At 36.1% G+C, this 13,072-nt stretch overlaps 1 protein-coding gene across 4 annotated transcripts; it reads right to left on the bottom strand.

The window, feature by feature from the left end:
- Window positions 1-160: 160 nt before the first annotated feature.
- On the bottom strand, window positions 161-12,754 carry soat2 (sterol O-acyltransferase 2). 4 transcript variants are annotated; one of them, XM_048198707.1, is made up of 17 exons: window positions 12,669-12,715; window positions 11,438-11,629; window positions 11,195-11,325; window positions 11,067-11,119; window positions 8,773-8,906; window positions 8,625-8,675; window positions 6,408-6,515; window positions 5,955-6,237; window positions 5,274-5,349; window positions 5,100-5,184; window positions 4,964-5,009; window positions 4,155-4,284; window positions 3,802-3,899; window positions 3,555-3,653; window positions 3,334-3,469; window positions 3,075-3,220; window positions 161-1,232 (listed from the first exon to the last, which is right to left on the bottom strand). In XM_048198707.1, exons 3-17 carry the CDS (start codon window positions 11,286-11,288, stop codon window positions 1,185-1,187), a joined length of 1,587 nt encoding a protein of 528 aa, XP_048054664.1. In that variant the 5' UTR covers window positions 11,289-11,325; window positions 11,438-11,629; window positions 12,669-12,715; the 3' UTR covers window positions 161-1,184. The 4 variants fall into 4 exon arrangements, with proteins under 4 accessions (XP_048054664.1, XP_048054663.1, XP_048054661.1 ...); XM_048198706.1 differs by having other exon boundaries at window positions 11,195-11,353; window positions 12,669-12,714; XM_048198704.1 differs by lacking the exon at window positions 11,438-11,629 and having other exon boundaries at window positions 11,195-11,353; window positions 12,669-12,754.
- Between the last annotated feature and the right edge of the window lie 318 nt (window positions 12,755-13,072).

The raw sequence follows: 13,072 nt of genomic DNA, 5'->3' as shown, positions 1-13,072 counted from the left end.
AGTCATCTCCTTGGATTCCTGAATCTTTGCCGAGTCCATCGATACCAAACATGATAGGTTTCGCCTTATGGTTAGTGAAACGTTGTGATTTAGCGTTTAAACAACATTCGTGAATATCTTCGAAATTTTGATAGTAAATGGCAAAAAAATGCACTCAAAGTCAGGTGTGGGGAATTTTTAATGTGTTCATACATATAAATGTCTAGAACTCCTAAATGAAATGAGATATTTTTACCAAATTTGACACACTTATGTATGGGGGCACTCTGAGGACACACACAAAAAAGTGGTGGACTGCGCCTCTTGGTGGCGCTATGATTGAACAAAATATGAAACTGGCTGTAACTACAGTACTATTGGTCTGATTGACTTCAAAATTGACATGCAGTGTCTTTGTCTCAGTTGCTATTATAGTCCATTATGACATTGTTGGTCTGCTACTAGCTTCCTTGTTTGCTTCTGTTGTGCTTAGCCCCTTATTTGCTGCTTGCAGATATATTTAATTATGATTAAACATGATAATGCAAGAGAAACCAGACATTAATGGGTCTGCACATTAGATGCACAAACATAAATGGTTAAAGTGCGACCATTTCAGTACGGTTAATCTCTTTGTAGCCTCAGTAACATGCAATGTTACTTGGATGCATTGTTAAAACTAACAATGAACAGTTTGTTTTTATTAACTAACATTAACAAAGATTAATACATACTGCAACAAATGTATTGCTCATTGTTAGTTAATGCTTTAAGTAACATTAACTAATAGACCTTATTGTAAAGTTGCCATATATATATGATTTTATAGGTTTTGTATTTTCAGAACACGATATAAATTGAGGATATAAAATGATCGCATTTACTATGTTCCATAATCTTAAAGTATTATGAATGTATAACTATTTCTTTATAATGTGCATTATTACATTCATTAAAATATAAACACTCATGAAGGTAAGAACATTCAATTAAAGTAAGCAGCATTTACAGAGAGGCTGAAGTGCTTCATTAAGCATGTGAATGTCATTTCAAGTATGTTATGTAACACATTTCATAATGCGTCTCAAATAGCACAGTATGTCATGCCTGATCCCCCACAAAGCACACATGGTAATTAACAGAAGCAAATATTGATGCTGCTGAAGAGGCTGATGTAGGTCACTGAGAGCGCTCAGATGTCACTGCTAACTACACGTCCATGATCGTGGCGTCACTAGCTCCCAGAAGCTTGTCTGTTTTGAGAAAATGCAAACACTTGTTAAATATGATTTATGGCATTACTGTACTCTGAAGACACAACATTTAACAACCTTATAGTAAATCGTTACCAACTAATTTTTTTTTTTTTTTTTTTTACCAAACCCTTTTGACTTGCATTGAAAGGGTGATTTACTCAAAGTGACCCTACAGTGCCACCAAGTGGATGTTGTTTCATTTTTTTAAAAAATACCATTTGTACAGTTCTAGAATGTTTTTTGCCACCTCTATTCTGCTATCTCTTATTTCATAACTTTATATAGCTTTTAAATGGTTCTGCTTTATTTCTGAGCTGTTACCACATCGTACACCATCTGTCTGTGTTTTTCAGTTAGCTTTGCTGCTCTTGTGACCTAATCCCGGACAGAACTTAATCGTCACTGTCAGTCGTGAGGCATCTGCACTTTGAGCCTTCGTGATCAAACAGTGATCCATTAATCAAAGTTTTTATTGTGTGCTTGGGAACTTTGGCCGTGTGCAGCGATTAAAGAGGAATCCTGCAGTGATACAGTGAAGTGGGTTCTGGTGTGTGGAAGCTTATTTCTGCCACAGTATAAAAAAAAAAAAGGGTAATTGCAACCTTTTTATCACAAAAAAGTTACTTTATTTTTTGTATTCCATGGAGGAAACAACAAAAAAAATATTATGAGAGAAAAAACGTCAACTTTGATGCGTAAACTCTGTAAACCTTGGGGAAAAAAAGTCAGAATTGTGAGATGTAAACTCGGGATTGCGAGGAAAAAAGTCGGAATTGCAAAATGTTTACTCGGGATTACGAGAAAAAAAGTCAGAATTGCGAGATGTAAACTCGGGATTATGAGAAAAAAGTCGGAATTGCAAAATGTTAACAGGATTATGAGGGAATAAGTCTGAATTGCTTGATTTAAACTCGGGATTACGAGGAATAAGTCTGAATTGCTTGATTTAAACTCGGGATTACGAGGAAAAAAGTCGGAATTGCAAAATGTTTACTCTGGATTACAAGGAAAAAAGTTGGAATTGTGAGATGTTAACGGGATTACAAGGAAAAAAGTCGGAATTGCAAAATGTTTACTCGGGATTACGAGAAAAAAAGTCAGAATTGCGAGATGTAAACTCGGGATTATGAGAAAAAAAGTCGGAATTGCAAAATGTTAACAGGATTATGAGGGAATAAGTCTGAATTGCTTGATTTAAACTCGGGATTACGAGGAATAAGTCTGAATTGCTTGATTTAAACTCGGGATTACGAGGAAAAAAGTCGGAATTGCAAAATGTTTACTCTGGATTACAAGGAAAAAAGTTGGAATTGTGAGATGTTAACGGGATTACAAGGAAAAAATCTGAATTGCGAGATGTAAACTTGGGATTTCGAGAAAAAAAGTCTGAATTGCGAGATGTAAATTTGGGATTACGAGAAAAAAAGTCAGAATTGCAAAATGTTAACTGGATTATAAGTAAAATAGTCGGAATTGCAAAATGTTAACTCGGGATTACGAGGAAAAAAGTCTGAATTGCAAAATGTTAACTCTGGATTACGAGGAAAAAAGTTGGAATTGCGAGATGTAAATTTGGGATTATGAGAAAAAAAGTCAGAATTGCGAGATGTAAATTTGGGATTACGAGGAAAAAAGTCTGAATTGCAAAATGTTAACTCTGGATTACGAGGGAAAAAGTCGGAATTGCGAGATGTAAACTCAGGATTACGTGAAAAAAAAGTCGGAATTGTGAGATGTAAACAAAATGGAGGGAAAAAGGTCAGAAATGCGAGAGAAAAAGCTGCGGTTATCTTTTTAATACCGTGGCGGAAGCAAGCTTCCGTACTGTTCAGTTCTTACCCCAGTTCGCGGGCAGTGAATCTGCGCGTACCACTCCAGACAGTACAGACAGACGTGGATGCCCTGACCGATGAACAGACACGTCCACATGATGATGTTCCACACCGGACTCTTCCGTTTGTCGTTCATGGCGAAGTTGAACACCACTGGAAAGGTGAAAAGGTAAAATCCTGCTCTGTGAACTCTGCATGACTGTTTGTGAAAGCTTTAGAAATGCATTGACTGAGATTTCATAATTCAGGTTCTCTTGCTCTCTTACCGCCGATGCCCGCGAATGTACAGAACATCACCGGGTAGAAGAATCCGAAGCCCATGGTGAAGACGTACTCATGAACTAGTGCAGAAACGCCAAAAACGGAGAGTGTGGCCAGCGAGCGGCGTTTAGAGCCTGACAGCTGAGGGGTTCAGCAGAGATTCATGGTCAGAGATATTAAAACACGACACGCATTTCAGGAGAGATTTAGGAGTGTCAGTTCTCACCCAGAGGAAGTCTCTGTAGCCGTAGTAATAAAGCCAGTCGTGGACGACGATGTTCCATGTGCGGTAATAATTGGAAAAGGAAGTTGAGTTCCACCAGTCCTGATGAAACAGAGACGCGAGACACTCCCTCAATGCTTTAGAATGATTTTTCATTGTTCATGTGAACTAATGTTAACAAATGAAACATTATTGTGAAGCGTTTCCAACTTAAATAGAATATAGTTGAAAACTACTAGAGTTCACTTACTTTGTAAAACATCCGGTCAGCGAAACGCAGCATCTCAGCGAAAGTGTTGAGCCAACAGTGCAGAAATGCGTAGAAGCCCAACATGAATATGAGCATCCCTGAACATAAAATCACACACACTGCCTGAGAAATTCAATACTAAAGTTATTTCTTAATATCAACTAATAATCTGCACATCCCAGGTGACATCATCCGAAATGGAAAGTTGTTCCAGAGGTGAATTATTTCATTTTGATTAAAGTTAATGAATAGTTTGTACTGATGAATCGGATCAGAAACATGTATTAAGAAAGTACATTTTTATTTCTTGTTGCGCGTGTGTGTGAAACTCTTGCAGAAGCGTTACACCGTACCTGGGAAAGCGGCGTGGAAGAGCGCCAGGATGAGCGTGCGTGTGCTGAACGGCTGGTTGCTCTTGTTCCTAAACACAGGGATGCACAAGCGCACCAGGATGAAGTACAGATAGAACAGACTGGCCAAGATCTGTGAGGAGACAGAGGAACACGAGAGGTGGGCGAATCTCATGAAACTAACACTGTTTTTGTGACAGTTATACAATTTACAAATTATACAATTATATTTTGTATTGTGGCACATTTGACTCCTATATATATATATATATATATATATATATATATATATATATATATATATATATATATATATATATATATATATATATATATATATATATATATATTTTATGTTAAATATTAATTTTGTTTCAATATATATTTATTTATTTATTTATTTTTAATTAGACAATTAAACACCTGATAATACTGACAGATTGAGTATAAAACCATCTGCAGACCTTTTTTAATTTTATTTTTTATTTCTTAGTTTATTTATATTTTGGTCCTGACACCCATCCGCTGGGAGAGTGCCGTGATTGCTTTAATTTCTGTGTTAAATATATAAATATATAAGTAAAGTTGCAGATCATGGTAGTATTTGTTGTATACTAAATTTAATTTGTTCTATTTAAAAAATATATATTGTTAATTTTGACTGTTGACTGAGGGGGGGAATGTGTGTCATTACCATGAAAATATTACAATTCAAAACAAACTTTTTTTTCTTTGTGCAAAATACGATTTCTTATTTTTGATTTTATTTTTTTGGGTGAAATATGACCCAGGCATGTGTTAGTCAATCTCACCTTTAGACAGTTCATGCCAACGTAGTTCCATCTGATGTACAGGTTTCTGAAAGGGAACAACAAACAGTGAGGATATTGATTGATATTGAAGTTTGTCACGACGTAATACAGTTGTACGGCACAAAGAAGCGTTTACCGCGGGTAGACCTCACGGTAGATCAGAGTCGGGCAAAACAGGAAGTACAGATAGCTGGAGAGGGACGGATATCGCAGCGATTCATCTGGGGAAAAACAGACGTGAAGATCAGCTTCAGTATATAAAGAATCAGCATTCAAACTTCTGCAGGCAGAATCTGAAGCGTGTCATTACCCTTCTGTGGCGTTTGTTTGAGGACGGCTGGTGTGGTTTCACGGATAAACGAGTAACTCTTCATTAAAAATCTGATCTGTGGAGTAAAAGCAGGATTTGCACACAGACATGAGAAAACATCTCGACTCACAAACTACGGGTTCAGTTCTCTGTTAGTCAAAATGTATCTGCCCAGTTTTGTCCGTTAGGCCGCTGACCTCTTCCCTGACCTCTGCTCTATTTCAGCACATCTGTGTGTTACTGTTTTGATATGCATGATATGCTGCCAATAATTTTGTGATTTATTTAATTTGGCAAAGGGCAGCGGACTTTGATCATCGTTGGCACAAACCACTGGGCACTGCTTCGATTCTGGCACAATATTATTAAAACCCAGTTAGTTATCCATTAATATATTAAACTTCTATCTTTACAGTATTTGATGTAATGACGCATTAAATATTATATGATATAATTTATTAAATTACATGTATATACATTTATATATTGCATATACAGTTGCATGAAAAAGTATGTGAGCCACTTGCAGAATCTGTGAAAATGTGAATAATTTTAATGAAATGAGATCAAACAAAATGCATGTTATTTTTTATTTAGTACTGTCCTGAGTAAGATATCGCATACCTTTTCTTGCAACTGTATATGTAATTTCATAATGAAAGTATTTTAAGTATGCAGTACCTGTTCTAATATGATGATGAATCGTGATGCGGGTGGCAGCTGATAATGCAGGATGACATACACTGGAAATATTCCCAGCATGCTCATCTGAGCCGCACACAGTACGAGCGCTGTTCCCGCTGACACACACGTCCTCCAGCGGCTGCTGTGGTACAGTCCGCCCCAAACGCGCAGAACGTGGTACGGCCCGAGCAGAGTGTAGCCGAACATGAGCGTCCAGGCCCAGATGACCGTATTCAACTGACCGAACGCGTAATAAAACAGATCAAAGTCCAGAACCAGCCTGAAATATACAAACACTCGCTGTCAGGCATATTTCAGTGTAATTGTCTGTTTTGATGCTTTTTTTATATATATATATATATATATATATATATATATATATATATATATATATATATATATATATATATATATATATATATATATATATATATATATATGCACATTCACCTGCCATGGTCGATGTAGTCCACTGCTAAAGTGCTCATGACAAACAGGAATAGAGCAGCGATGAACATGTGGTAGATGGTCCTGATGTGACTGATCTCAAATAACTCACTGGAGAGAGAAGAACAGGTTGTCCTTTGGTAAAAATATTAATAATAATAATAAATATAGCTGCAAGCAGCAATTAAGGGGCCAAGCGCAAAGAAGGCACGATAAGTCACGCCACCCTGGCTGGGAAAGTCAGACCAACTGCAGCATTGAGCAATTAAAGACATTTTAAGATGATTGTAGGCAAAATGGCTGAAAAAGTATAAATACAATGACTAGTAATATTATTTAATGGTTTATCACGTTCGACCAATAGGTGGCGCTGTGTCCTAACTGTTGTGGCGTGGTCACAGTAAGGTGTCAATGACGCACAGAATGTTTGGTGTCAATATGACAAAGCGTTGCGGAGATACAGCCTTACTTTTGACCACAAGGTGGCGCTGTTTTGAAACTTTGAGTACCTTCAGGGCCTGGTGCTGATGGCACATACCGAGTTTCGTAATGATACACCAATGAATTCGTAAAGTATAGCATTTTATATTATAATACTGTATTGAAGTTAGCGGCAATATCATGTTCAATTATAGCGCCACCAAGTGATGCAGTCACGCCAATTTTTTTATGTGTCTTCAGCCCATACATAATTGTCAATTTCGGTGAAAATATCTCAATTATAAACATTTACATTTATGAGCACACAAAAAATGACCCATGGGTGACGAAAGTTGTTTAAATGTTAAATCGCAACGTTGCACTAACCATAAAGCAAAACTTTGTACGTTTGGTATCGTTGGACTTGGGAAAGATTCCGGAATCTAAGCAGATGTCTCCCGTGAGTCATCAAAGTTAGGGTGAGCATGAACATATTTTTGTTTTCACCACTAGGTGGTGCTGGTCCTAAACTTCTCATGGTCCTTCAGGGCATCGTGCTGATGACCCATACCGAGTTCCATAACGATGCGTTAATAAAATAACATAAAAAACATTTTACATGGCTGATATGGGAAAATTAGATATCATTCGACTCGGCATGCAGCCCCGAATATAACCAATTTTATGATTTTTGGGCAAACCGTTCAGAAGTTATAAGCAAAAATAACAATTTTCGTATCTCTGGACCAGTAGGTGGCGCATGTAGCCTCAGGTCATGTTTGTGTTGACACATACCAAGTTTGGTCTGAATACGATAAAGCGTTGCGGAGATACAGCCTCACTTTTGACCACAAGGTGGCGCTGTCTTGAAACTTTGAGTACCTTCAGGGCCTGGTGCTGATGGCACATACTGAATTTCGTAATGATACACCAATGCATTCGTAAAGTATAGCATTTTATATCATAATACTGTATTGAAGTTAGCGGCAATATCATGTTTTTTGTTCAATTATAGCGCCACCAAGTGATGCAATCACGGCAATTTTTTTTTATGTGTCTTCAGCGCGAGCCCATACATTAGTGTCAAATTCTGTGAAAATATCTCAATTATAGACATTTACATTTATGAGCGCACAAAAAATGACCCATGGGAGACGAAAGTTGTTTAAATGTTAAATCGCAACGTTGCACTAACCATAAAGCAAGACTCGGGAAAGATTCAGGAATCTAAGCAGATGACTCCCGTGAGTCATCAAAGTTAGGGTTAGCATGTACACATTTTTGTTTTCACCACTAGGTGGCGCTGGTCCTAAACTTCTCAGGGTCCTTCAGGGCATCGTGCTGATGACCCATACCGAGTTCCATAACGATGCGTTAATAAAGTACAACATTTTACATTGCCATGGAAAATTGGATTATCATTTGACTCGACATGTGGCCAATTTTATGTTTTTTGGGCAAGCCGTTCAGAAGTTATAAGCAAAAATAGCAATTTTTCTTATCGGCCAGTAGGTGGCGCATGTAGCCTCAGGTCATGTTTGTGATGACACGTACCAAGTTTGGTCTAAATACGATAAAGCGTTGCGGAGATACAGCCTAACGTCCATTTTTGCGAACGCTACGTAAAATTTGATCGCATGTTATTCAAGAACAGTTTGACAAATCTATACTGATAGTAGCTATAATAGGCTGAGTCTCTGGGTGGTTGCTAGGGTGTTGCTATGTGATTGATAAGGTGTCTGGATTTTTTCACCTCTTTTATCATCGATCGACTTCATAATCGGCACTAATAGTACTTACTCCAGCAGTGAGCATCTGGCTATAAACACCTTCCCCTGCTCCAGTTTGTGCCTGAAAATCAAAATATATGAGCAGAAACATTTTCCAGAGCGTGACACCTTCTGCATGACAACTGATTGGCAGGATGTTACATCACAGCAGCTCTCACCTGTCGTTGGTTCCCGTCTCGTCCGTGTGTGTTTGTGTGTTTGTGGACAGAGACTGCATCGAGTCTGTGAGCGCTCGCTCCAACGCCTCATTCACCTGAGTCTGAACGTGTCTGATCACCGCCGCTTTCATCCTCTGCTCAGAAACAGACGTGATGGAGCAGTGTCACATGATCAGATCATGTGATGGAGCAGTGTCACATAATCAGATCATGTGATGGAGCAGTGTCACATGATCAGAACATCAGCTACAACAATACCTGCTCCATTAAACCCTGCTGGAGGAGCTCTAGTCAAGCTGATCTTAGACCTCAGACTGTCAGTCAAAGGGTTGTGCTGGAGGAGACTTTACTCAGTGCTCACCTCTTGCATCGTCATGCATGAATGTTGTGATGTTACTTCCATCAAGAGGTGCATCAGTTTTTGGTCAAGATCTTGTATGACGATGCAAGTGTTGAACACTGTAAAGTGTCCTCCATGCTAGAAACATAATCACAGTAAAGGCCCCGGTATACTTCAAACAAAGTTCTTTTTCGTTCTTCTTTTAGGGGTAAAATGAAGTTGGAAATGCGTGACCAGCGATATACTGTAATCGAACATGTGACGCCGCCCACACTGCTGAGAGCGACGGTTATATGAATATGTAAATATGTGCCGTGCACTTTCTTCTCATAAACACAACAAAAATGAGGAAACAGCAAGCATTTATTATAGAAAGCATTAGAAAAGCGTCTGATCGTAACAGCATGGGTATGTTAGCACGAGCTCTGCACATTAGCGCTCCAGTCACGTCACGTCTTCATACAGCACTTTATTCAATAGATTGATTAAAATCAAGCAGCTTTACAGCATCAAACATGAAAAACAGTGTCAGTGCCTCATTTTTTTTTTACAAGCACAACTTCATTTTGTACTATAAAGCGGTTATCCAGTGTGTTCATGTTTTCACCCGCGGAGATCTTACCTCGACGAGCTCAAACACACGAAATGAGTCAAAGACGCGTCCCACGCGAGAGAAGGCGGAGCCTCAGCGCATGTTTCGAACTTCCAAAAACGAACTTGGTTTTGGCCTGATTTCATTAGAAATGACGTCACATCAGTTCGTTCTTCGATTTCGTTTGAAGTATACCGGGGCCTTAATAATGATCTAATCCTTCTTAAGCAGTTATAACTGTAAAAAAAAAATGAATAAAATTTACACAGTAAAATACAGTTTTCCATTGAAACACTAATATACCATAAAAACAATGCATTTTGGGTAATATTTGTCATTTTCAAGAAAGTAGCCTATAGGTAACTTACTCTAAAACAACAAATAATATTACCCAGAATATGTGTGTGTGTGTATAACATTATATATATATATATATATATATATATATATATATATATATATATATATATATATATATATATATATATATATATATATATATATATATATATATATATATATATATATGTGTGTGTGTGTGTGTGTGTGTGTGTGTGTGTGTATATATATATATATATATATATATATATATATATATATATATATATATATATATATATATATATATATATATGTATGTATGTATGTATAGTATATTGTGGTTTCAATGGAAAATTTAAATTTTATTCATTTTTTTTAGTTATTTTTAGAGTATACTTGAATCCAAACAGTGATTTTTTTTTTTTTTATTTATTTATTTTTTTTTTATTATTATTTATTATTTATTTATTTTCTGGCCAGACAGTTTATATTTCTTCATAAAAAAACTTCAATTTTATCTAAGAATTAAAAAAAAAAAAGATTAATAGTGTGTATATATATATATATATATATATATATATATATATATATATATATATATATATATATATATAAATATGCGTGTGTATGTGTATGTGTGTATATATATATATATATATATATATATATATATATATATATATATATATGTTGGGACTTTATTTCTTTATTTCTTTATTTTTATTTTCATAACAATCAGATTCTCTCACGAACTCTCCTGAAAAATGTGGATATATTATTTTAATTGCTATTTTTTAAATAAAATTTTTATATATATATATATATATATATATATATATATATATATATATATATATATATATATATATATATATATATATATATATATATACTGCCATAACATTTTTTGAATAATTAAAAGACAAAAAAAAAAAAAAAATTATCTAATAGTATCAATTTTTTTTTTTAACAAAACATTTTTTCCAGTCTTTTTAAAACGGGATTATTATATATTATTATTATATAAACGGGGTTTTTCACCTGCATGTCTTCCTCTCTCTGTGTCATCTCTCTCATGTTTGTGTGATCATCATCTGCAGACACAGAATACAGTAATCATGTACATTGTCTGAGCAGAATAAAGCATCATGTGATCAGCGCAGACTCACGCTGTCTGATCGAGCCGTTCTCGGAGGGACGCTGGTTTCCACCGGCTGTCCGGCCACCGGTGCGACGCACCGCGCTGCTGTCATGTGATGACATCGTGACGTCTCTGAGGGGTTTAATCGATCAGAAGTGTCTGAGATAGACAGAAGAAGTGTTTGTTTCTGTGGAGATGAAACAAGCTCTTGATGTTTCATTCTAATGCATCATATGACCTTTTGAACCCTGCAGAAATGACCTGAAGTTACCCGTGCTGTATTCCTGATCTCTAACACTGTTCCTCTGAATGTAAACAGAGCTGATCTTTGGCTGGGGAGGGTCTGTTCACTTCACGACCGACAGTAACCTTCAGACGCCTCACTGAACGAGAGAAGCGCTGCTCACCTCACAGACGCATCAGAGTCAGGAGCAGATATAATGAATCTAATTCATGGGCACGGCTAATAAATGATGTTGGAGATAAAACAGGAGATACAGATGCAGAATTCAGAAGTTACTTCTTAAAGGGTTAGTTCACCCAAAAATGAAAATAATGTCATTAATTACTCACCCTCATGTCGTTCCACACCCGTAAGACCTTCGTTCATCTTCAGAACACAAATTAAGATATTTCTGATGGACCACTATATATTTGTCCGCTGATTCGACACACTGATTCATAACGCTCCGAAGCTTCCTGAAGCAGTGTTTTGAAATCGTCCATCACTAAATAAGTCGTTATTTTGTTTTTTTGGCGCACCAAAAATATTCTCGTGGCTTTATAATATTAATATTGAACCACTGTACTCACATGACCTGATTTAAATATGTTTTTAGTACATTAATGGATCTTGAGAGAGGAAATGTCATTGCTCAGGCCTCACTGAGCCATCGGATTTCATCAAAAATATCTTACGGGTGTGGAACGACATTATTAATGACATTATTTTCATTTTTGGGTGAACTAACTTTAAAACTAACCTCATGAAGAAATTAATTTAATGCTTATGAATCAGCCTATGAAGTTTTTGTCATTAAAAAGCAAATCAATCAAGCAAAGTGTTCCTAACAAGACTTCATGAAAACATCCAGATCATATTTCAACCAAAAAATCAAAGAAAAAATTATATATATACTGTAATGTCACTATAATATGGTATTATTCTGCAGTAAAATGACTTATCACAAATTAAAAGCAATGCTGAAAGTAGCAGCATGACGTATAAACTTAAAATAAAATTAAATATGGCATAATTCTTTTGAATAAAAATTTGGGAGGGAAAAACGATTGTCATATAATATTAAAACTCAAATACAAAGCTTTCTGTGAACAATACAAGTTTTCCTTATTTATCGTATTATCTATTAAATTTTGAAGTGAAATATGTCCTGACTGATTTCAGGAGATTCACCCTTATATTTCAATATATATTTAAAGTAATAAAGCCGGAGTAAATGCTTTTAATGACTGAAAATGAGTCTTAATGATCATGAACTCACCTCCACAGGTCTCTGTCCTCAGCTTCAGTGTTTCTCCCGTCTGTACGAGTGTTTATACGTGAGCTTTGATCACAGTTCTTCTACACACCGTTATCGATCTGTTTACACTGAATCTGCCCTACTGACCCTGTGTTCGCTGTCAGTCACTCTACTGTATGTACAGAATTTTTCTTACCTTTATTTGAATGTTTTCCGATGTAGATATGGACACTTGATCTAATGAATTCATTTTTTGATCTTATATTTTTGGACTTTTTTCATATTTCTCTACTCTAAACGGTGGTTTTCACAGCGAAGAACCATTTTTGGTTCCCCAAAGAATCATAGTTTTCTTAGTGTGAAGAACATTTTAATAACTTTTTCCCCTGTAAAGAAGGTTAAAGGTTCTTTATGGAAACATCAAC

This window comes from Megalobrama amblycephala, linkage group LG8 (genome assembly GCF_018812025.1).
Source record: "Megalobrama amblycephala isolate DHTTF-2021 linkage group LG8, ASM1881202v1, whole genome shotgun sequence".
In the NCBI taxonomy this organism is placed as follows: domain Eukaryota; kingdom Metazoa; phylum Chordata; class Actinopteri; order Cypriniformes; family Xenocyprididae; genus Megalobrama; species Megalobrama amblycephala.
The sequence above is the reverse complement of the archived record's forward strand: the minus strand, read 5'-3'. Positions and strand labels throughout refer to the sequence as shown.

Coding starts and splice junctions, on each gene's coding strand:
- soat2 (XM_048198704.1), bottom strand. CDS start 11,288: ATGTCATCACATGACAGCAGCGCGGTGCGTCGCACCGGTGGCCGGACA. Junction 6,238..6,407: donor GACTACATCGACCATGGCAG/GTGAATGTGCAT, acceptor TGTATATTTCAG/GCTGGTTCTGGACTTTGATC. Junction 5,185..5,273: donor CAAACAAACGCCACAGAAGG/GTAATGACACGC, acceptor GTTTTTCCCCAG/ATGAATCGCTGCGATATCCG.